The sequence below is a fragment of the Lutra lutra genome, chromosome 13 (genome assembly GCF_902655055.1).
Source record: "Lutra lutra chromosome 13, mLutLut1.2, whole genome shotgun sequence".
NCBI lineage: Eukaryota > Metazoa > Chordata > Mammalia > Carnivora > Mustelidae > Lutra > Lutra lutra.
The window spans coordinates 45,245,259-45,269,705 of record NC_062290.1 but is presented as its reverse complement, the minus strand read 5'-3'; the positions used below and the strand labels follow the sequence as shown (position 1 = coordinate 45,269,705).

General features: G+C 43.3%; 1 protein-coding gene across 1 annotated transcript in view; it reads left to right on the top strand.

Moving 5' to 3' along the window:
• The window catches only part of SAXO1 (stabilizer of axonemal microtubules 1), a 107,646-nt gene that overhangs the window by 63,396 nt on the left and 19,803 nt on the right, over nt 1–24,447 (top strand). Inside the window, exon 2 of the mRNA XM_047700855.1 lies at nt 15,610–15,789. Coding sequence (XP_047556811.1) covers nt 15,610–15,789 — 180 coding nt within the window. The remainder of the gene's footprint in view (nt 1–15,609; nt 15,790–24,447) is intronic.

The following is a 24,447-nucleotide window of genomic DNA, read 5'->3' as shown; positions in this document are numbered from 1 at the left end:
TAACATATTTTATTGAATGATTGTGTTTCACACGATCCATATAAAGTTCCTAGCAGTTAACTTTAATTGCTGGAGAGAAGAATATATTGAAAGAGTACAGTTGGAAAGAGGTGACTTAAAAATTTTCCCTTTAAGCCAAACATCTGAGAAATAGGGAAGAATCAACGAAATCAGAGACGACTTTGACGTATTGAATTATGAACACACAGCACAATGAAATAATTTTGTTACAGCTGCTCAGCTGTGATAATAATTAAACTCAAAATTCAGCCTTCTGCTTTTTGGGGGGTGGGGAAAGGGGTGTCTTGAATAGTGACTTCAGTCTCTAAGAATCAAATGCTTGTTTAAAAATATTTATGTTACACGGAGGAATAAATTTAGTGCAATAAAGCAGTTTTTCTACAGTCATTCTACTCATTGTTGAAATTACTTTTCTTTCACTTTAATAACATTATAGGCTATTTGGCTCAAATTTTGAAAAGCTCCTTAGAGGCAGAGAGAAAAAATGCAGATTAGCAATAGTAAATCTTTTTTTGATTGAGGATAGAACAGCTGTTGAAATTTTGCTCTCAGTTGAAATTCCAAAGGTTTCGAGAATTCAGGCAAGCAGCAGTGGGGTATGGGCATGTTGAGTTAATGATCAGGTTGGTGGCTAATGAGCGAGTGGTGGAGAAAATTCTCACTGTCCGAACTGAGGCATTGACTACTAGATTCAGATCTGCCTGCATGTTTTGCTTGGCCATGTGCTGCTTTGAAGGACAAAGTGTTCCTTTCTGTGGCTACTCAGGTGGAAAATGGTCTCTGGTGGGAGGTCTGGGGCAGGAGAGAATGCACGGAAGCCATCTCTTCTCCAGAATCCATAGCATGAGACAGGTTTATGTTTAGAGACAGAAGAGCCCCCAGAGACTTTGACAGAGCCCTTGGCATTGAAAATCTGACATGGAGGCTAAAGATACCTCAGCTCCAAGTTTTGGGGCTCAAGGCTGTGGGACGTCTGTTTGTAAACCCTGTGAAGTACCTGGTAATTCACAGTAATTCCTAAGGCACTTGACAGCTCCCAGGCCTTTCGGTAACTTCGTGTAGGGCATAGAGACAGGACTGAACCCCATAGATGGGATGTCAGGATGCTGTGCTGGAGGAGATGGAAGGCAGCTATGCTTGGCGTCCTCCGTGGACCTTTGGCCCCTCTCAAGCCATTGCTAGTTCACCTGCTGAAACTCAGAGCTGAAAGAGGGCTGGGCTGGATGCCCGTGTACATAGGGTTAGGGAGAAGGTAGTGGCAGCACACCTGAGCCGATGGCTGGTCTTTTATTTATAGACTCATGCAGAACTTCCAGTTCTTTCCCTAAACTTGAAGCTGAGAGAGAAGCAGGAGTCTCTTAGGAGCTACTGTAGTTTGGGGTAATCTGACCTCAAAGATGACAGCTCATGGTACTCTTAGCCAGTCCCTGATCATCTCCCAGAAAGGGGCTGTGTTTTCATAGCCCTTCCTGGCTCTTTATGCAAAATGAGAACAAGGGCCTGTGTGGAGGGAGAGAGTATGAAACAAATTAATGCATGTGCTGTGGTGGATGTCAGCTAGCTGGTGGAAACTGACAGGGTATATAGTAGTAAAACTGTTGTCTTTCTACCTTAATTAATTATATGAGACATTTAACATGTGGAAACATCAAGCCAAACATCTGGGGTTTTATAGGCAGTGGCGTTTATCCAACTTTAGACTCTCCCTGCTTTCTAAGTAAGATCCATGCTCATTGGATACCGTTCATTCTTCAACATTGTAAGTCAGAGGCCACTCCATCCCCAACTCTAAGCTCTGTGATTGTGGGAGGAAAAGGGTCTCAGATTCTGAGTGATTAATTTGAATTTTCTTCAGAAAGGAACTAGATATGATGAAAAGAGCGTCTCTTGAGAAGTCAGCAAAACTGGCCCTCGTCCTGGGTTTACCACTGATTTTGCCATGAGGTTGACCAAGTCTTGAGCCCCCTGGCCTTGCTCCCACGTCTGGGATATGGGAAGGGGGTTAGTAATTTCTGTCTTCCTTAGCTGTAGGGTCATGGGAGGAGTGAGACCACATGGAAAATTTCTGTAAACTCTTTATGTGTTCTACAGTTCCGTCATCCAGTCATCCAAAAACATTTTTGTCAACTTGTAGGTGTTCTGGACCTTGTGCTTAGCTGGTTATAATAGTGAACAAAATATCCTTCTTATCACCCCCCCCCCCCCCCCCCAGAAGGGGAGCCTAGTCTGGGCAGCAAATAAGCACTAAGCAGTTTTTAATGTTGTGGGACTAATGGTATGATAGGAGTGAACACAGAGTGCTATGCAAGCAAAGCCATCTTTGGGTGAGATGGTGGTGGGTTGAGGACAGTGATTGTTCTAAGATCGAGATTAAAGAGGCTTTGGTTGTTTTTGCAATGCCTGAAAGAGAGTCTTGGGAAGATTTGTCTAGCACAGCTGTCGGATTTAATCTAAAATTCATAGGGTGCTTAATAGATTTCTTGAAGACAGTGAAACTCCAGTGAAGTATGTGAGCTTGCTGCTTTTTGGCTGGAGGACACTGAAAGGCCATGTGGGAACAAGCCCAGTGCAGCTGACACAAATTTCAGAGTGTGAGAAGGGAAGCTTCCTTCGGTTGTTGGCTCTGCACTTACCATCAGCTTAAATCAAAATCCTGTTTTGTCCCAGGTGGTTGGACTAAAGCCCTATTAGCCTCAAGGGAACTCTTGCTTAAGCAGATACACACTTGTTTCATGTAGGCCCTACCTCTTAGGGATTTGTTTTAATATTTCTTTCATTAGAAGAATTTAAATCTGCAAAAAAAAAAAAAGAAAAGAAAAAGAAAATAAAGTGATCAACCAAACCCCATGTATACATTTCCCACATCAGTAATTATTAAGATTTTGCCAGATTTGGTTCATCCAGTTAAAGACATCTCGTCATTTTACCCCTTAATACTTTATTATGCATCTCGAAAAGTATGGACATTTTCTTATATAACCACAGTGTCATGATCACATCTAAAAATCAGAGAATTTTAGGGCCACCTGGGTGGCCCAGTCCACTGACCATCTGACTCTTGATTTCGTCTCTGGTTGTAGTCTCAGGGTCCTGAGATTGAGCCCTGGGTTGGCTCTGTACTCAGCATGGAGTCTGCTTGACATTCTCTCCCTCTGTCTCTCTGCCCCTCCCCCTGCTCATACACGTGTGCTCTCTCTCAAATAAATAAATAAATAAATAAATAAATAAAATCTTTAAAAAAGATTAGAAAATTTTGGAGACTTTTCTTGTTCTTTCTTTTCCCCAGCATTTCATTATGAAAAATTTCAAACATCCAACAAAATTAAAAAGATTTTAAAGTGAACAGTTGTATATCTGGTGCCCAGATTCTAGCATTAACATCGACATATCTTTCCATCTATGCATCTTACCATCCATCCATCCCTCCATCCACCCATCTTTTTTTTTATGTATTTCAGAGTAAGTCACAGAAAGCAGCAGACTTCTCCCCTAAATAGTTCAGCATTCATATCGTTAAAGGCAGCATGATATTTTTGTCCTTTTTCTTCTTTTGAGGTAAATTTACAGTGAAATTCATAAATCTTGAGGTGGTATTTGCTGAGTTTTGACAAATTCCAGTGTCCATGCAACCCAAACCCATACCATATATGGAACATTACCAATACCTCAGAAGGTTCTTGCATTCTCCTTCCCAGTCAGTCCCTTCTCTCGCTCCCAGTGGTAACCAACAATCTGATTTTTTCCCACCACTAAAGATCAGTTCCTCCTGTTCTAGAATTTCACATAAATGGAATCATAAAGCATGTGCTCTTTTGATTTGTTCTTCTTCCGCTGAAAATGTTCTTGAGATTCAACTTTGCTGCTGTGTGACTGAAAGTACTTTTTTTTTTTTTTTTTTTTGCTGAGTACTATTTAGTCAAATGATTATACCACAGTTTACCTGTGCTCCCATTGATGGATATCTGGCCTGTTTCTAGTTTTGGTTAAATGAGTGTGCCTCTGTGAACATTCTTGACTAACTCTTTTTTTGTGAATAAAGGTTTTTATTTCTTGTGGATAAATGCCTAGAATGGAATTGCTGGACTAGGAGGTAGCCCAGAATGTAGAAATGACCATACATTAAAAAAAAGATTTTTATATATTAGAGAGAGAGGGCACATGAGTGAGCATGAGCCAGGGGAAGGGCAGAGGGGAAGGGAGAGAGGGAGAGAGTACTCCAAACAGACTCTGTGCTGAGTGTAGAGCCTGATATGGGGATTGATCTCTTGACCCCGAACTCATGACCTGAGTGGAAACCAAGAGTTGGAGTCTTAACCAACGGAGCCACCCAGGTACCCTGAAATGGCCATGTATTTTGCCAAGTAGTCTTGGATTGTTTTGCATTCCTACCAACAATGGAAGAAAATTGGTGTTGTTCCACTTTGTGAGCGGTAGCTTTTGTCAGTCTTTGACATTCTAACAATTCTGGTATGTGTGTAGTGGTATCTTATTGTAGTTTAAACTTATGTCTTCCTGATGATGCTTGTTAAGCATTTTTGTATATGTTTATTATCCATTCATGTATCATTTTGGCGGTGTGTCTGTTCAAATCTTTGGTTATTTTTTGTCTTTATTATTGAGTTATAGTTAATCTTTATATGTTGTGGATCTCAGTCTTTGACTGGATATCTGTGCTGTTTCCAAGTGTGTGGCTTCCTTGCTTATTTTCTTTATGGTATCTTTGAGCAGGTTTTGACTTGGACAATGTCTAACTAATTCCTCCTTTTATAATTACTATTTTCTTTGCTTTCCCTTAAGTTACAAAGATATTCTCCTTGGAAACATTTATAATTCTAGATTTCACATCTGGGTTTGTAATTCAGCCCAAATTGTGTGTGTGTGTGTGTGTGTGTGTATGTGTGTGTGTGTGTGTGTGTGTGTGAGATTTGAGACAGGTCCAAAGATTTGTTTTTAAAAAACAATTTCTAGGCTTTGTTTACATGGGAAGCGCCATACAACAAGGGTAAGCAAACATGAGTATAGGTGCTGGGTTTCCTCTTCAGCCGTTTGTAATTGTTCTCTGCGAGGCCATGACAGATGAAACTTAGTCACATATCATACCTGGCCCTGTTCTTGTATGCTTCCAGTAATCATACATTGAGTGCCCATCAGGAGCCATGCACCAAGGTAATGTGCGAAGACCCCCCTGGCAGGTTAGACTTGAGCAGGAGATTACCAGCATGTGTGTGTGTGAATGTGGGCAAGAGCAGAGTGAACATGAACTGATGGGGGGGGGGTTCGGATGTCCTCCTAGAAGGAGGTATTTTTTTTTTAATATTTTATTTATTTATTTGACAGAGAGAGATCACAAATAGACGGAGAGGCAGGCAGAGAGAGAGAGGGAAGCAGGTTCCCTGCTGAGCAAAGAGCCCGATGCGGGACTCAATTCCAGGACCCTGAGATCATGACCTGAGCCGAAGGCAGCAGCTTAACCCACTGAGCCACCCAGGCGCCCCTAGAAGGAGGTATTTTTGATCTAAAACCTGAAGGAAGTGAAGGGGGATGGGTAGGAATGGAGTTCTGGGTTGAGCGTTGCCAAGGTGGTGTCTGCCTCCCCAGAGACTTGAATCTCTAAGAGTTAGAAAGAGAAAGAGCCTTGGCAACTGGCCTGTTTCTCTCTCCTCTTCCATGTGTCTGTTTCCAAGGGTCCATGGGGCCCCTGCCAGAATCCCTGCCCTGTATCTCCTGGGGATGCCCTGACCAACTGCACTTTCTTGAAGTGGTTTCTCCAATTAATGTCAGTACTTTTTTGCAGAAGAAACTCTTCTTCCTTTTGACAGACAAGGGGAAGGATAGCCCCGCACACATTCTGTGTTGCTCTCTTTAGGCCCTCAGTTTCTGAGGACGCCTGGCTCTTGCTGACTTCCCTTCTGTCCTCAAAGCCTGAGTGCTCATGGCTGTCCAGAGTTCCTCTGGACATATCCCCTCAGCTTCCTGTCCGCCAAGCCACAGCTCTCCCCAGAGAGTCCTGCCCCTGACATGGGCCAGCTGGGCCTCTTGGGCCCTGCCCTTGACCTTACTACTCCTGGAAGCAGGTCTGCATTCTTCTCTAGTTGTCCCTCAACATCCCCTTCCGCACCCCCCCACCCCCGCCCCGAGTGCCCTGTGCACACTTTGAACATCTCTTCTAGCTGCCTTCCCACCTCATCTGCTCTCCCTCTCCTGGTGCCCTTGTACTCTGGGTCGAGGCTGTCAGACTGGTGCTGCTGATTCCCTTCTCATCTTGTCTCCTGAGCCTCGTCCACCTTCCCTCCTTCGTCACATCCCCTCTGCAGCCCAGGCTCTGGCTCCATCAATTATTTTTGCTCATCAAGGGGTCCCGCTCTTCTAATCTGTTTCCCTACCTTCAGAGAGATGATCTGACTTCTGTCCACAGGCTCCTGATGGTGATTACATGGTTAACAATTCTTAGGTACTTCCTGGGTAGTTTCTTGAGAGCTCCTGTTCAATTTTTCTTGCCACTTTTGCTACCAGATTTTTCAGCATGGTGGCCTCTCTCCCTCCACTTCAGCAGCCTCAATTCATGGCCCCACTAAAGGCGATTTCCGGTCGACAGAAGAGATGTCTTTTTGTCTGTCCTCAGGCCTTTTGATTTTTCTGTGGCATTTAACTGTTGAACACTTAAATCTTTACTTGACCTTTATGTCACTGAATTTTCTTTCCTTTTTTTTTTTTTTTAAGATTTTATTCGTTTGACACAGAGACACAGTGAGAGAGGGAACACAAGGGGAGTAGGAGAGGGAGAGTCAGGCTTCCTGCCCAGGAGGGAGTCCAAGATGGGGCTTGAACCAGACCCTGAGATCCTGACCTGAGCTGAAGGCAGTTGCTTAACGACTGAGCCACCCAGGTGCCCCTGAATTTTCTTTTTATTGTGAGGTTTTTTTTTTTTTTCTCCCCCACCCTACAACTTCTTTGTCCTCTTTCCTAAACCTAGTGCTCTTCAAGGTTTTGTCCTTGTTTTTATTACTTTGTCTTCTTAGGGAGTTTGTTTATACTTTTATGGCTTTGTTGTCATTCTGGATATTTTCCAAATGTATCATTCCAGCCAGTGACCATTTTCAATGGTGTGTGGTCATCTCCACCAGTATTCCCTTCCTTTCTTTCCTTCCCATTTGTTGATTGGCTGATTGATCCACTCTTCCCTGCTTCCCTAGCCTGGCATCCTTGACAGACATGGCTAATCAATCAAGACGATCTTTCTCCCTAAACTCAGTTGTGGCCTCAGGTTCTCTTCGCTGGGGCCTCCGAGGCGCTGCTGGTTAGGTCATCATTTGCACCTGTCATGTTTGTACCAAATGGTCTTCAGGTTGCTTACTCTCCTTCCTATATTTAAGGTTTTGGACCTGCCTTCTGTCACTCTGATTCTGATCTGCTGAAAGACAAGTTGCCACCAAAGAGTTCTACTTTATACTCCCTTCTCACTTCTGTGGGCAGAACATAAGCTGGAGTTACCAGATTTCTCACAGTGTTCTGATTTTTTTTTTTTAAAGATCTTATTTATTTTTTTAGAGAGTGAGCAAGCACTTGTGTGTGAGCACGGGGGAGGGAGCAAGGGAGAGAGAGGATCTCGACCAGACTCTGCACTGAGCATGGAACCTGACACGGGGCTTGATCTCACGACCCTGAGATCATGACCTGAGCTGGAATCATGAGTCAGAGGACTAACTGACTGAGCCACCCAGGTGCCCCTGTTCTGACTCTTTAAAGATCTGTATAGAAAAGGTAGGTAGGGAGTATAAGTCCTTATGTCTCAACATCGGCATGAAATATATATCTATGTATGTTCAAAAATGGTCCCATGTTTCTGTTAATAAAAACATTTTCACTTGTCCTTTGGCTCTCTGGGTATGTTATAAAGAGGAAAGAAGAAATTTTAGTAAACAATTTGGAAGTTTATCAACCACTGAAAATAGATAATATGCATTTCAGGAAAAGCACTGGCTTTACTCATCAGCAGAGATTACTTGGGTTGGCTTTGTGAGCTGCTCATGTTCAAGGAGACCATTCCAGACACATGGGTTTTCCTCTGAGAAGACCCTTCCTCTAGGAACTTCAAGTTTTTGTTATTCTAGACACCCTGGACTCTTTCTGAACTATCAGCATGGAATGTGACTTTTATGACTGGAGGTTTGGTGATCCTTGGCAGTTTCTCCGCTACTAGACCCAAGAATGCATTTTCTGCTCTGTTTTCTTCTCTAACACAGCAGCTGTGACAGGTCACAGACTCCTAACTACTGGGAAAAAGGAAAAATGGGCTGTAAATCCTTAAAGAGTGTGAACTTTGAGTTTTAAATTGGATTGTAACTGGAAGTCAGTTATGTGGGAGGTGATGTGGGACGTGGGCTGCTGACCAGCTGTGTGACCTCAGGCAGCAGCCCAGCATCTCTTGGTCCCAGTGTCCACATCTGCCTGAGGAAGCTGTAGGGCTGGCTAATCTCATGGGTCCTCTGGACCTGGAGTTCTGTGTTCTTTGTTTTCCTGGTTGTTATTGTTACTGCTTGAATGATTTGCTCTTCTTTGGACGACATCAAAGATCTGTGGAAAGGTCAGAGTTTCGCACTTGATCTTAGCCAAAAGATCAAGAAGCAATGGAAAGGTTAGAATTTTAAAGAGTATTTGGAATTGTATGTCTTTGTTGGTTTCTTTCAGAATAGTTTTAGGGTCTTTGGGAAAGAGGAGTGTGTCTTGCCTTGGAAGATTGAGTGTAGTGAAGGGGAAGGGACAGGCCTAAGAGCAGCCTATTAACTGAGCTGTCCCTACATTTACCCGGGCAGCCAGAAACCAGAGGTATTTGGTATAGGCTGGCCTCCCCTGAAACCACACAGTATATGGCTGTGATTAAGGGCACAGGCTTTGGAATCAGGCAGAAGATCTGGGGTTTTAGTCCTGATTTCATTGCAGTCTGGCTATGTGGCCTTGAGCAAAATCACACCTCCCATGTCTCAGTTTCATGTTTATAAAATGGGGATAATAGTGTCTTGCTTGTGGCATTACTATGAGGATTAGATGGGATAACATATAAAACTCTTAGCCCATGTGTTGGATAGTAATTGCTCAATAAACAGCCCATTAATTTCAGACTGCTTGCCTTGGACTGGGCTAGGCCTTTTATCTCCAGTATTTGATTTAATCCACATAATCCTACAGAGTAGAAGTTATCTACAGATCTGGAAGAAACTGAAGCTCAGAAGAATTATATTAACTAAGGCAAAAAGGCTCCCTAACAGTACACAAGCAGTGACAGGGCTAGAATTGGAAACCAGATCTTCCTGCCTCCAAGGTCCCTCTCTGCCATGTGCATTGCCTTCCGGAGTGAAGGAGAGCCTTCTTCCCTGTCCACATCAGGCTAAACTTGGGGGAGTCTGGGAAACCATGGTAGAGGCAAGAGAAGTCATTGCTATCCATAGATGCTATATTGTTTACAAACAGGTCACCATCTAAAAGAGGATTGGAGGGCGCCTGGGTGGCTCAGTGGGTTAAAGCCTCTGCCTTCTGCTCAGGTCATGATCCCAGGGTCCTGGGATTGAGCCCTGCATGGGGTTCTCTGCTCAGCAGGGAGCCTGCTTCTCCCTCTTTCTCTCTGCCTGCCTCTCTGCCTATTTGTGATCTCTGTCAAATAAATAAATAAATAAAAATAAAATAAAATAAAATAATAAAAATAAATAAAATATATTTAAATATATTTAAAAAAATAAAATAAAATAAAATCTTAAAATATTTAAAAAAAAAAAGAGGATTGGAAGCTTCTATGCTTGAGAAGTCCTAAGTTCCAGGACCCTGGCTATTGTTTGTGGTGCTTGTTGGTGGCCAGAAGAATTGCCATGCTGTTCATCAGCTTTTTGCCAGGATGAACATCTGTGTTTGCAGCGATGAGAATTCTTGATCTGAGAGTTTATAAGTAAACGCCCGTGTAAGGCGGTATAGAAAATGTTCCCGAAAGAGGTAGGGACACAGAGCCAGGCACACACCCAGAGGAGACCGTGAGTCCTAGCCCGTGACAGTGCAGTCGCATTCTTTTTTTTTTTTTTTTAAATATTTTATTTATTTGACAGCGAGATCACAAATAGGCAGAGAGGCAGGCAGAGAGAGAGAAAGGGAGAGGGAAGCAGGCTCCCCGCCAAGCAGAAAGCCCAATGTGGGGCTCGATTTCAGGATCCCGGGATCATGACCTGAGCTGAAGGTAGGGGCTTTAACCCACTGAGCCACCCAGGCACCCCGTGCAGTCACATTCTTAGCAGCTTCCAAGGGTGGTGGTGGTGGTGGTAGGCGTGGCTTGCAAGATGGGCCTTGAAGAGGGAGAAGCATTTTGGGAATATGGAAGTGGCAGGAAGGAGGGCCGCTCCGGAGAGTGTCACAGGCACGTGGAACTGAAGCTGTCTCTTAAGGCCTCTGTTTATGTCTCAGGAAGGCAAGTCAGAGAGTCTAAGTAGGAGATAAATACGATATGAATCAAGAACATATTTCTAGGTACGTTGTTCTTTCTTCCACTTGCGGAGAACGCTGGCATCCAAGGGTTGGCATTTGTTTCTTGTGAACCTTCATATTCCAGATTGTGCTACTAGCCACCACCATTGGGGGCTAGTAAGCCCTTGAAATGTGGTATTCCTGGGCGCCTGGGTGGCTCAGTGGGTTAAAGCCTCTGCTTTCGGCTCAGGTCATGATCCCAGGGTTCTGGGATTGAGCCCCACATAGGGCTCTCTGCTCAGCAGGGAGTCTGCTTCCTCCTCTCTCTCTGCCTGCCTCTCTGCCTACTTGTGATCTCTGTCTGTCAAATAAATAAATATTAAAAAAAAAAAAAAGAAATGTGGTATTCATTTTTTTTAAGGTTTTATTTATCTATTTATGTATTTATTTAGTGTGTGTGTGTGTGTGAGTGGGGGTGGGGAGGAGGCAGGGGGAGAGACAGAATCTCAAGCAGACTCTGTGCTGAGTGTGGAGCCTAACATGGGGCTCGATCTCACAACCCTGAGATGGTGACCTGGGCTGAAATTAGGAGTTGGACGCTTAACCGATTGAGTCACCCCGGTGCCTCGAAATGTGTTATTTCTAATTGAGATGGGCTGTCAATGTATAATGCCTATTGGATTTTGAAGTTGTAGTATGAAAGCAAAATATCTTAATTTTTGATATTGATTATATGGTGAAATGGAATATATTGGATTAAATAATATATTAAAATTAATTTTGCCTCTTTACCATTTGACGGTAGCTACTAGAATGTTTAAAATGTGTGTGGCTCTCCTACCTGGCTTGCATTCTCTATCAGGTGCTGCGATGCTAGAGGAACTTGTCAGATCTTTAACGTTCTCTCATCCGTTCTATGGTTCCTACAGACCTAAATGTCAGGAAATGAATCTGGTCATTCAGATGCAAAAGAGAACTAGATGCTTTCCATGGCTAGGTTGTACACATGGTTATCTGAGCTTCTGATTTTTTTTTTTGTCAGCATTGTGAGGACATTGGATTAGATAATCTCCATAGCTCCTCTTCTTTACTTATTTTTAAAGATTTTATCCATTTACTTGTCAGAGAAAGAGTGTGCATAAATAGTGGGGAGCGGCAGGCAGAGGGAGAAGCAGGCTTCCTCCTGAGCAGGGAGCCCGATGTGGGACTTGATCCCAGGACCCTGGGATCATGACTTGAGCCGAAGGCAGGTGCGTAACAGACAGCCACCCAGGCATCCCTCCATGACCCCTTTTAAAATTCAATTTTTAAAATTCTGTGGTTCTAGCTTGGAGTCAGTGCTCAGAGTCAACTATTATTCACCTTTTCTGTGTTCTGTTGAAAGTTTTCCACTATTCCCTTTACCAAATATCAGAAAAAGTCTGGATTATTTCCTTTTTCCTGTGGTCCTTTAGTAAATTCTGGAGTGGAAAGACTTTAGATGGTCCTGGTAAGGAAGCCTCCCTCCCCTTTGCCTTCTTTGCCTAGTGGCCCCTACTGGGCTGGTTTGAGTGTGTACCCCCAGCCTGGTGGCCATGGCAGCCCCTCAAAGGATATGAGTATCAGAGAGTTTGAAGAGGTCTCCTTTCTTGGGCTCATGACAATGAGGCTTACTTTAAAATACCCCAAGCTTGGTGATTCCACACTCTTTTTCCCTTCCTTCCTTCCTTCCTTTCTTCCAGTCTCTCTCTCTCTTTTTTAAGATTGTATTTATTTATTTGATAGGGAGAGAGCGTGCATAAGCAGGGAAAGCAGCAGGCAGAGGGAGAGGGAGAAGCAGGCTCTCCACTGAGCAGGGACCCTGATGTGGGACTCAATCCCAGGACCCTGGGATCATGACCCGAGCCAAAGGCAGCTGCTTAATTGACTGAGCCACTCAGGCTTCCCTCCACACACTTTCTTTAATCACTCCTAGGCCACTAAAAATTAAGAATTGAAGTGTTTCCCCTTTTGGGAAAAAGGTGACAGACCGACAAGGAGGAGATACTGTGCTTGGTGACTTGAGAGGGGATACTCAGGGCTTTGGGTTAATGGGGGTCCTAGGAACAGACAGGTAGTGAAACATTTACTTTCAAGTAAGAGTCTTTGGTACTTCAGAGTGAGACAGATTTTAGTTAACTAGCAACGAGTCCAGAACAACCCTGCCGCCCTCCCTATAGACAGATAACATTCCACTTCAAGGAACATCAGTGTCTGGGTGGAAGCTTATTGCTTTATTGAAATCCCCTCTCATGATACCAATCACAATGTAGTATTTTGCCATGAAATTTATTTTTCTTGAGGAATAAGTCTTTATAGTGTGAAGTCAAAAAAAGTAACCTTATGGAAGGGGGGGTTTATATAAAAACAAAGTTTTACTGGTTTGCAAAACAAGGGCCCTGGAGATGGAAAATATTGCTATGCCTGTGGGGTGGATTTTATTGCAAGTGCTTGAATCAAAGTTATTCTTAATAAAATCGTGACTTTATTTGTGGAGCATAACAAATAGCATGGAGGACAAGGGGAGATGGAGAGGAGAAGGGAGTTGAGGGCAATTGGAAGGGGAGGTGAACCATGAGAGACTATGGACTCTGAAAAACGATCTGAGAATTCTGAAGGGGTGGGGGGTGGGAGGTTGGGGGCGCCAGGTGGTGGGTGTTGTGGAGGGCACGGATTGCATGGAGCACTGGGTGTGGTGCAAAAATAATGAATACTGTTATGCTGAAAAAATAAAAAAATTAAAAAAAAAAAAAATCGTGACTGTTTTTCTCAGAGCACGGGTGAACAAAACAGATCGGCAGAGGCACTTTTGGTAAGCAGCAGTTCTTGGCATTTGGTTTGAGGTTTGTAGGAATCCTAAGTGCCAATTGGTTCAGATTGAAAACTCAGATAATTGGACCGATGGTGAACACAGGAATGGTCATGATATCTAATGTTTACATAGCATGGGATGCGGTTATTTTGTTCATTGCGCAAACACAATTATCTCTTGAGTGAACAGAAGATGAAAGCACTCATCGACTCATGTAGCCATGATTAGGGCCCATTTTATTAAATATATAGAATGTCAAATACACAGTCATCTTTGTCTATGAAATGCCAACAACATGCATTTTGAAAAAGAACAACTAAACTTTTGTTAAGTGTATTTAACACTGAAATTTGTACCCTCAGGGTGGCATATGTATGTGGAAGATTTCCTTGTCAATAATCAGGAAAATCTAAAATACTTGGAACCAGTAGTACTTCTGTAATAACAAAAATAAAAAGTAGGGGCTCCTGGCTGCCTCAGTTCGCGGAGCTTGTGACACCTGATGCTCTGGGTTATAGGTTTGAGCCCCATGTTGGGTGTAGAGATCACTTAAAAACTAAAAAAAAAAAAGAATGTTAAAAAAAATGAATGTGGCAAGTTTGTGCCATCTTAAGGCTTTTCGGATACACAAAACTACAAAGAGAAAAGAATCATATAGGGATCTCTTTCTCTGTCTTATAAAGATTTATTTAGAGAGTGATGACACAGTGGAGGAGGAGAGGGAGAGAGAGAGAGAGACTCTCAGATTCCCCGCTGAGGGTGGACACTTAAGCGACTGAGCCAGCAGGTGCCCTGCAAAGAGCGTTCTCTCTAAAGGTACTTGTTAATATGCAGTATTAGCCATATGAACCCGACAGGTGTTGATTGTTTTCTCTAGGGTCTGGGAGGTGGAAGAGAAGTACTGGTAACAACAGTGGTGGCAGGAAACACTGATACAGAGGGAGGAACTTACTAATAGCAGGAATAGATAGCGTGCTAACCATTGCCTGGAAAATGCTTTAGATGAGAACGGTGATGTATTCTCTTTCTCTCTCTCTTCCCCCATGTGCTGCCCCAGAATACTGTGTATTTTTGTTTTTTTTGTATGTTTTTTGTATATTTTGTTTCTCTAATTAAAATCAGCGTTAAAAAAAAAAGTTTAAAAATAAGCCATTCTGTGCTGTTCCTTGGTGGAAGGAAGTTGGAAATCACGAATGTGTGGGTTTGTGGCTGTGTTGATGTCTGAAGACAAGGGGTGCCCCAGCTGGTTTGTAAGAGTTATCTGTGGCATATGAATAATTGACAGACTGCTTAGGTTTTGAGAGCTCCAACGGCCGCCCTTTGTCCAGCGATAAGTAGAATCCTAAGGTTCATTTATTACCATGTGTGCAAGATGGGAAAACTCACCATGAATTATAACTTCAAATTATTTTCTCTCATCTAGTTGTGTAATGAGACCTCACGTTTATTTAATAATATATTTCCGTATTTCGTCATTTGTTCAGTAATTGTTCATTGGCAGATAGTCTGCTGTTTACCAGGCAGGATAAGGGACTCTAGCAGTGAGCAAGACAGAGAAGGTGCTGAGCTTGAGAGACAAGAGACGGTGAACAAGCTCACCAGCAGACCAGCCAATGACCGCGAGCAGGAGGTGGTGGGAGAGGCCCGCGCTGGGATGAGAGAGCCTCTGTGCCAGGGGAGGGCTGCTGGGTGGATCTTAGGTAGAAGATAACCAGTGGAAGTCTTTCTGTGGGGGCACCAGTTGAGGCGAGACCAGAGGATGAGCCAGACTTTCAGTGTGCAACAGGTTTCCGTAGTCAGTGGCATGGAGCAAGCTCAGAACCGAGGGGGTTTTGCTCCGTGTGATGGCCCTTATCTGGAAAGGTGACATTCTCAGCTGACCCAGGAACCAGCTGACTAGGAAAGGCTTAGTGCACAGCCCCGCAGTGCAGGGTCAGGTCAGGTGTTGAATCCTAACTGCTGGGTGATTGGGAGACCAGTTGGAGCATCCCTCAAAGGACTTGGGGCCACAGCGATTTACCCACTAGTATTTCGTATTTAAACAGGCAGTATGGCATCTTTGTGGTTGACCATCAGTTATGCTTGTGTGTAATGTTGTGATTTAAGGAATTTGGGTGATGAGCCATTTGCAGCTATCCAGCATTAAAAAAAATTCTGGCCACTTCCTAGTTTAGTAGAGAAAAATTAAGTTCCTGTTTTTAATGCTGGCCGTCTTGATTTGAAAACCTGGGGTCCCATTTCGAGAAGGTGGCATTGTCAGACTGGCTGTATTCTTCCCCAGAAGATAACAGACCTGACTTATGTCTTTTTTATAGGCGGCATCACTGTCCACATCTTCCTACCAAGATTTATGATAAAATAGAGAAACCATGTCTACTCTCCGAATACACCGAGAACTACCCTCTCTATCACTGTTACCTGCCCAGAGAATCCTTCAAGCCCAAGATGGAGTACCAGAAAGGGTCCATACCCATGGAAGGCCTGACCACATCAAGGTGAGTGCAAGCAGAATAAATGTGTGAATGCTCACGAATAGAGTACTGTCCAGGGCTAAGGTACGGTATGAGTATAATATGCAGTATTAGTGCATCAAGGTACAGAACCAATGTACTGTATCTCGGAAAGGAAATCCTACATTTGTTAGCCTGCTCAGTTTTTTCCAACCTCTTTTTTTGTTTTTTAAGATTTTATTTATTTATTTGACACAGACACAGCGAGAGACACAGACACAGCGAGAGAGGGAGCACAGGCAGGGGGAGTGGGAGAGGGAGAAGCAGGCTTCCGGCAGAGCAGGGAGCTGGATTTGGGGCTCAATCCCAGGACTCTGGGCTCATGACCTGAGTCAAAGGCAGACACTTAACAACTGAACCACCCAGGCGCCCCTCCCAACCTCTTCTTACAGAGAAAGAATTGTTACTGCGAGTCTAGGGGTGAGGAAAGCTAAAATGATCTACATACCAAAGGGTTGGAGGTTAAAGAAAGTATAAAGGGATGAAACAATGGCGGGTGGGGGGAGGCTGGAAAGGGAGTTCAGGACTTTGGCACCTAAGCTCCAGGTCAGGTTGGGTGGAGTAGTGATGGTGATAGTGGTGAAAGGAAACTTGATAGAGAGGGAGCGGAGCGGTTTGGAAATCATGCCCCAGACTTTGAATTGGGATCCTCTTGAATGTTTTTCAAGAATGACCATTTTGACCCTTAAACAGCATTTGACCCTTAAGCAAAATGGGTTTGAACCGCATGGGTCCATTTACCTGTGGATTTTTTTTTCCCCAATAGATAGAGTGCTGTAAATGTTTTCTCTTATGATTTTCCTCATAGCTTTTTTTCTAGCTTATTTTATTATCAGAATATGGCATATAACACATATCACATATAAAATCTGTTAATTGGTTGTTACTGGTAAGGCTTCTGGTTCACAGTAGGCTATTAACAGTTTGTTTTGGGGAGGCAGAAGTTACTTGTGGATTTTGAATGCATCAGAGATCAGCATCCCTTACCTCTGCGTTGTTCAAAAGTCCTTTTAGATTGCTCTTGACCTCCAAACTCAGATTCTTTAGAGAATCCAGTTTGAGAGACTGAACCACCTGGCTCAGGGTAGTAGGGTTGCAGAGATATTTCCATTGAGAGGGTGGGGAAACTAATCAATTTCGGGTCTGCTCTGCCTGTGGCAAGGCTATCAGAATCTGCTGCTGACACCTGGTTAGGGACCCCTGGGTGGTGATCTGTGATCTGTGATTGGTGACCCAGTAGAGTAGAAACATCTTGGAGGGCGGTTGAGCAGTGTCCCAGATTGTATACTTCAAGCCCTGATGGGACCTGAGAAAGGGATGGCTTCTCTGCCTCCGGCAGTCCTCATCCCTACTGGACGGGGATGGCTGGGAGGTGGAGATCCTAGAATATGTAAATTAATGCACCACAGAGCTTGCACATTACAGGACTCAAGACCTGGTAAATTTTCTTCCTATTGCTCCCTCTTAGCTCATAATTTTGTGCTTTCCTAGTAAAGGTCCCAGGTGGTTCAGGTGAAGCGGAACGGCTCTAACTCATTCTGCCTCCAGGTTTTCCCCACAATGGGCCTGTTTACATCCTCTTTTGAGATTGTGGTTTGGAGTCATGAAGGATTCCTACAAAAAGCTGCTATGTTCTAGATCCAAAGTAAGTCCATGTATGAGTTATGAGGCAGGAAAACCCATGAAGAAATAAAGGAAGCCGATGGATTCCTGATATTAAGGCTGGGAGGGAGTTGAGGGCCATGTCTGTTGCAAGACTCCAATCAGATCATCTTTTTTTTCCCCTCAGCATTTCCCCCTGAATCAGATCATCTTTTTAATTTTTTAGAAGATTTTATTTATTTATTTGGCAGAGAGAAACATAGCAAGACCAGGAACACAAGCAAGGGGAGTGGAAGAGGGAGAAGCAGGTCTCCCTCTGGACAGGGAGCCTAATGCAGGGCTTGATCCCATGACCTGACGCGAAGGCAGGCACTTAATGACTGAGCCATCCAGGCTTCCTTGAATTAGATCATCTTCATGTGAGACAGACGTCTTACATGATTTGGTTTAAGCAGAATGTTTGGTCAGTGCTGATGAAGAGTCCTAGGCTTATGTAATGCTTTGAGGGTTGGATGTTGAAGGTTGCTCTTTATTTGTTGGTCACAAGCTTAGGAGGATGAGTGTAAGTCCTCTGTAGCAGGAGCCCTGCCCCATCACCTAGCTCTGAGGTCCCCATATGGAGCCCCACATGCCTTCCTTCCTCCCGATGGTGCTTTGCGGAAATGAAAGCTTCCCCTCTGACCTGTCCTCAATTATCCTTGCCTCATGTCACTAAAAGCCATAAACCCATCATCCAGAAGTTCCCTCTGTCTCTGCCAGAGTGACAATACCATTCATGTCAAAATGTGGCCAAAGTGGAGGATTGCAGATACTAAAAGAAGTTCCAAAACAAGTTGTTCGTGACTGTAAGGGTCTTAAAAGAAAAGGTGACAGGATCAAGGTTACCCATGGGAAGGAAGAAGAGCAGAAATTCTTCTCTCCTCTCCTTTATGTCCTTCCCCAGAGAGAGAAGTCAAGGGGAAGATGAGCAGAGGGCATCTCTTCCCTCACCTGCTCCTCAAGTTCATTGTATCTCAGCCCTGTGCCTGCCATGCTGGGCACTAGTTTTCATAGACTGGGAACGTCTCAGGATTCATTATTTTTTTTTTTTAAGATTTTATTTATTTATGTGACAGAGAGAGATCACAAGTAGGCAGAGAGGCAGGCAGAGAGAGAGAGAGGGAAGCAGGCTCCCTGCTGAGCAGAGAGCACAATGTGGGGCTCGATCCCAGGATCCTGAGATCATGACCTGAGCCGAAGGTGGAGGTTTAACCCACTGAGCCACTCAGGTGCCCCCAGGATTCATTAAAAAAAAAAAAAAAAAGTTCTAGTGAGATTTTATTAGGATAAATGAACAAAAACCAAGATGTTACCAACTATGTTTTCTGAACCATAGAAACTTAGCAGAGACTCTGGTCAGTATTCTTGCATATACAGCAGACTTCTGTCTGAAGAAATGTAGAGAAGTCATCATCTGAGTGCTCCAGCAGAGGCTTCTGGGGAAAGGAACAGGTCAGCCCTGTGTTGGCACAGCCCTCTATCAGCATGGATTGTTATTTCTCTGTCCTGAGAACCCTTGTTACCTGACCATCCCAGCCACTTCTCTATGTAAAGGGACCCAACTTAGTTTCTGAGATTGGACATGGGGCTGCCACCTGCTGAATTTTCAAAAAGTCACATGGCTCAGGGCTTGGCTGGGTTGGGTGATTAAGTCCAGACACAAAAAACACCTGGTGTCTGGAAAGGTTATCATCCCAGCATGAGGCATGATTACAGCTGCACACAACTCTTACTGACTGTAAATCTTAGGGATTTACAGCAGGTGCCAAGAGGGGAATGCTTGTGATTTTTTAGCCTTTCTTAGCACGAGGCAGTCTCTTGCAGCCCTTGGTGATTCTCTTCTATAGGATCTGCCTTTAGTTTGGATGGATGGGAGATGAATTTATGAATAAGAGGTTTGGACTTCAAGCCTCATTTCCCCTTAGGCATGTCACCATGTAAAACACTTGGGCCCCATTTTGGGACATTAGTTTGTTAGGCAGATCTCTAAGGATGGTGGAATGGATAACCTGAGAGGAAGGAGGTAAGTCTTCAAGATGGTGTTGCATCTTTATTCTAAGGGGAGGGGGACCATGTGTGGGGGGGTGAACTGGAGGCGTAGGAGGGAAGGAGGAATAGGGTTCTGACTTGATGGGTTTGGCTCAAGGGCAGAAGGCAGCAAGCTGGTAGCACATATTCCTTTACTTATTGACAAGACTCTTGGTTAAACTGAGTGGAGTTGGGCAGGGGTTGGGGGAGAGCTAAAAGAGAAAAGGCATTTGGAATCCTCTTCAAATGCTAGGAAAAAAGCAGGAACGTTGGTAGTGGGCTAAGTCTTTCCCTACTCATTGACTTGTACCCATTTTCTACCCAGAGCTGTACCCTTGGGGATATACCTACTCCCCTGCCCTATAGATTGGGCCCAAGAATTAAGAAGAAATGCAGAAAGAGGTCTCAGCATTAGACTTTCCTGGGAAATTTCAGAGCCTTTGATATTGTGGGTTTTTGATTGAGTTTGGGAACATTTTGACCATTATTTCTTCAAGTACTTTTTCTTTCTCTGAGACTCTGTTTATTTCTTTCAGTCGTTTTTTTCTGTTTTTAAAATCAATAGCTTCTATTCATCTGTCTTCAAGTTCACAGAGTCTTTCCTCAAGCTCCATTCTGATATTAAGCCCACCCAGTGACTAATTTCAGTAATTGTATATTTCAGTCATAGAAGTTACATCTGATTATTTCTAGATAGTTTCTATTTCTCTTATGAATTTCCTACATTTTAATTTATTTTGACCTTATTTTGCTTTTTATAATTTAGCACAATTAGTATAGTGGTTTTAGAAATCTTTGTTTGCTAACTGTAGCATCTGGGTCTGCTTGATCTTCAGGATTATCTTTTTCTTTCTTTTTTCTTGAGAATGGGTCACATTTTCCTGTATGTATGTCAGTGATATTAAATTGTTCCTATATGTTGTTCAAGTTCGGTTGCAAAGACTCTGGATTTATTTTTTCATTCCTCCAAAGAGTTTATTTATATTACTGTTTTTTGAAAATTTAATATTATTTTATTTTTTAATTTCTTTTCAGCATAACAGAATTCATTGTTTATGCACCACACCTAGTGCTCCATGCAATACGTGCCCTCCATAATATATATTACTGTCTTTTAAGACAGATAGGAGGGTAATTTGATTTGATTCAAAATGCAAACTCTGTGCCTTCAGTGGCACCTCCAGTCTCAGTTCCAGGTTTTTTTTTTTTTTTTTGAGAGAGCACATGAGTCACGAGGGGCAGAAGGAGAGAGAGAATCTTAAACAGGTGGGGCTTGATCTCATGATCCTGAGCTCATGTCCTGAGCTGAAATCAGGAGTCAGACACTTAGCTGACTGAGCCAGCCAGGGGGCCCATCAGTTCAGTAAATTATCATTAGCATGGCTGCTTGTGAATTCAGGGGGAGCCCTGGGTGCATTTTATGTACAGAAGCCAGAGCTTCCTGTCTTGGCTTTTCTCCTTTCCAGGATTTTTTTTCTTACTTTCCAGCATGTGTGGTTGCCTCAGACTTGGTCCTCTGGTTCTTCAGTCGGATATGGGAGGTTTTCTGTTTATGTTATGCTGCTTGGCTTGGCACAGATTAGAGCCCGCCTTCAGACTGGAAGCTTTGGGAAAAACAAAGATCCCACCACAAAATGGAAACTTACACAGAGGCTCATGCAGTACCAGTGCCTACTTCTGCCTGTTAGCTTTGCTCTAGCATATGCCTGTCTTGGTTGCTCTTCAGTGCTCACAGGTAGTTGTTCTTCATGTTTTTGTACAGAGCTGATGTGAAGTGGTGACAGATGTTACCTTCAGCTCTAGTGGGCATTGAGGAGATGAGAGAGTATAGCAGGAGACGAATACTGGGTAACCTAAGTCCTGGAGGCTGGTCCTTAGAATCCTGTCTGTCACAGCACAGACAAGGAAGGCTCAGTGTGTCCTTGTCAGGATCAGGGGCATGAATCAAGCCTTGTGAATCTGCCTCAGGATCTTTCTCAGTGTGCTGGGCTGGGCTCTCAGCCTGCCTGTGATGACATAGTGGTTTTCTGAGAAGGGTGCCTTTTAACCTTGGGAAATGTTAGAATTATGTGTGGAAGGTGTGAAATCAAATCAATTGACAAAGAGCCAAACCCTGTATTGGAGATTGCAAGAGAGGACAAATTGTGAGAAGGAGAATCACAGAAATCAAGGAGAGTGTGCACAAAAGATGAGTCACAGTATGGATGCTTAAAGGATGGTTCTGAAGAATAACGGCCTGAAGAGCAGTGACTGGACTTGAAAACCCGGTGGGACTTCAGGGGCCTGGGCTAGAAGGAAGGGCTAGCAGAACCAAATTGAATGGTGGTGGGGGGGGGGGGACTGTGAATGGGATGTAAGGAAGGCAAGTCTGTGTGTAGGCAACCCTTTCTGGAAGAAAGAGAGGAGGGCAGTGGACTGTAGTGAGGGCTGTATCACTTTAGTTTTTTCCTTTGAAGTTGGAAAAAATTGAAGAATGTTTATTGAGAGAAAGGAGCCAGTATGAGGAAACAGTTAACTCACAGACTAGTATATGGACAGGATCATATTTAAAAAAAAAATATGTTCTGTTAGACACCACACAGTACATCATTAGTTTTTGATGTAGTGTTCCATGATTTATTGTTTGCAAATAACACCCAGTGCTCCATGCAATCTGTGCCCTCCTTAATACCCACCACCAAACTCACCAATCCTCCCACCCCCTCCCTTCTAAAACCCTCAGTTTATTTCCCGGAGTCCATAGTCTTTCATGGTTCATCTCCCACTTGGATTCCCTCACCCTTTATTTTTCCCTTCCTTCTAATGTCCTCCATGCTATTCCTTATGTCCCACAAATAAGTGAAACCATGTGATAATTGAGTTTCTCTGCTTGACTTATTCCACTTAGTATAATCTCCTCCAGTCCCATCCATGCTGATGCAAAAGTTGGGTATTCATCCTTTCTGATGGCCAAGTAATATTCCATTGTGTATACGGACCATATCTTCTGTATTCATTTGTCTGTTGAAGGACATCTCGACTCTTTCCACAGTTTGACTATTGTGGACATTGCTACTATGAACATTGGGGTGCATGTGCCCCTTCTTTTCACTATATCTGTATCTTTGGGGTAAATACCCAATAGTGCAATTGCTGGGTTGTAGGGTAGCTCTATTTTTAATTTTTTGAGGAACCTCCATACTGTTTTCCAAAGTGGCTGCACCAACTTGCATTCCCACCAACAGTGAGAGGGTTCCTTTTTTTCCACATCCTCTCCACCATCTGTTGTTTCTTGCCTTGTCAATTTTTGCCATTCTAACTGGTGTGAGGTGGTATATCAGTGTGGTTTTGATTTGAATTTCCCTGATGGCTAATGATGATGAACATTTTTCATGTGTCTGTTAGCCATTTATATGTCTTCTTTGGAGAAGTGTCTGCTCATGTCTTCTGCCCATTTTTTGACATGATTATCTGTGGGTTTTTTTTTTTTTTTTTGGGTGTTGAGTTTGAGAAGTTCTTTATAGATCTTTGATATTAGCCCTTTGTCTGTAGTGTCATTTGCAAACATCTTCTCCCATTCTGTGGGCTGCCTCTTTGTTTTGTTGACTGTTTCCTTTGCTGTGCAGAAACTTTTTATCTTGATGAAGTCCTGAAAGTTCGTGTTCACTTTTGTTTCCCTTGCCTTTGGAGACGTGTCTTGAAAGAGGTTGCTGTGGCAGATGTTGAAGAGGTTCCTGCCTATGTTCTCCTCTAGGTTTTTGATGGATCCCTGTTTCATGTTGATGTCTTTCATCCATTTTGACTTTATCTTTGTGTGTGGTTTAAGAGACTGGTTGAGTTTCATTCTTCTGTACATAGCTATATGGACAGGTTCCTGAGAAGAAGAATTAGGATAAGGGTGAAGAGATTAGCTTTGGGCAGAGGGGAAACTCTTTTTAAAATGGATTCCAGGGGTGCCTGGGTGGCTCAGTGGGTTAAGCCGCTGCCTTCGGCTCAGGTCATGATCTCAGGGTCCTGGGATCGAGTCCTGCATCGGGCTCTCTGCTCAGCGGGGAGCCTGCTTCCCTCTCTCTCTGCCTGCCTCTCCGTCTACTTGTGATCTCTCTCTGTCAAATAAATAAATAAAATCTTAAAAAAAAATAAAAAATAAAATAAAATGGATTCCATTTAATTGATGGATTAATTGGACATACTAACAAGTACTGAAGTTTTGGGGGATAAACATCAGTAGGTTAAAAAAAAAATAATTACATGGTCCTTCATCACATTGAAAATCTCCATTTCCCACTTCCAGGACCCTTGTTGGCCCTTATGTTATTTCTTCTTTTGTCAGTCTCCGGTCAAACATCTTTCTTTAGCTTTGTCTAATGACTGGAAGTCAAGTTGTTAGGACTTTCCCAGCAGGGCCACTTTAACCTTTGCTTAACTTGGAGTTTAACTCTTGGCCTTCCATACTATGTGCCTAAGAGACTTAACATCTTTGACCAATTTTTGTCTTGGTTCATAGTCACAAGGGGCACAGGTACTAGGTAGGGAGTGTAACACAGGAAGAAGGGGGTGTGTTCTTTAAAAAAAAAAACTACTAAATTTGAGCAATTTCTGGGAAGAATAAAATTCTTTTCTCTTACATGACCTTAAAAACTGTAAGATTATGGGAGATTGGGGATGTGTAATTATGTTGTGGTTAATGGTAGATTTCAGTGAATGTTTTCAACATAAAAACATAATGAGGAGGGACGCCTGGGTGGCTCAGTTGGTTGGACGACTGCCTTCGGCTCAGGTCATGATCCTGGAGTCCCGGGATCGAGTCCTGCATCAGGCTCCCAGCTCCATGGGGAGTCTGCTTCTCTCTCTGACCTTCTCCTAGCTCATGCTCTCTCTCACTGTCTCTCTCTCAAATAAATAAATAAAATCTTTAAAAAAAAAAACATAATGAGGAAACACATATATTTTGATCAAATTCACTCTTTTTTAAAAATTTAAATTCAATTAGCC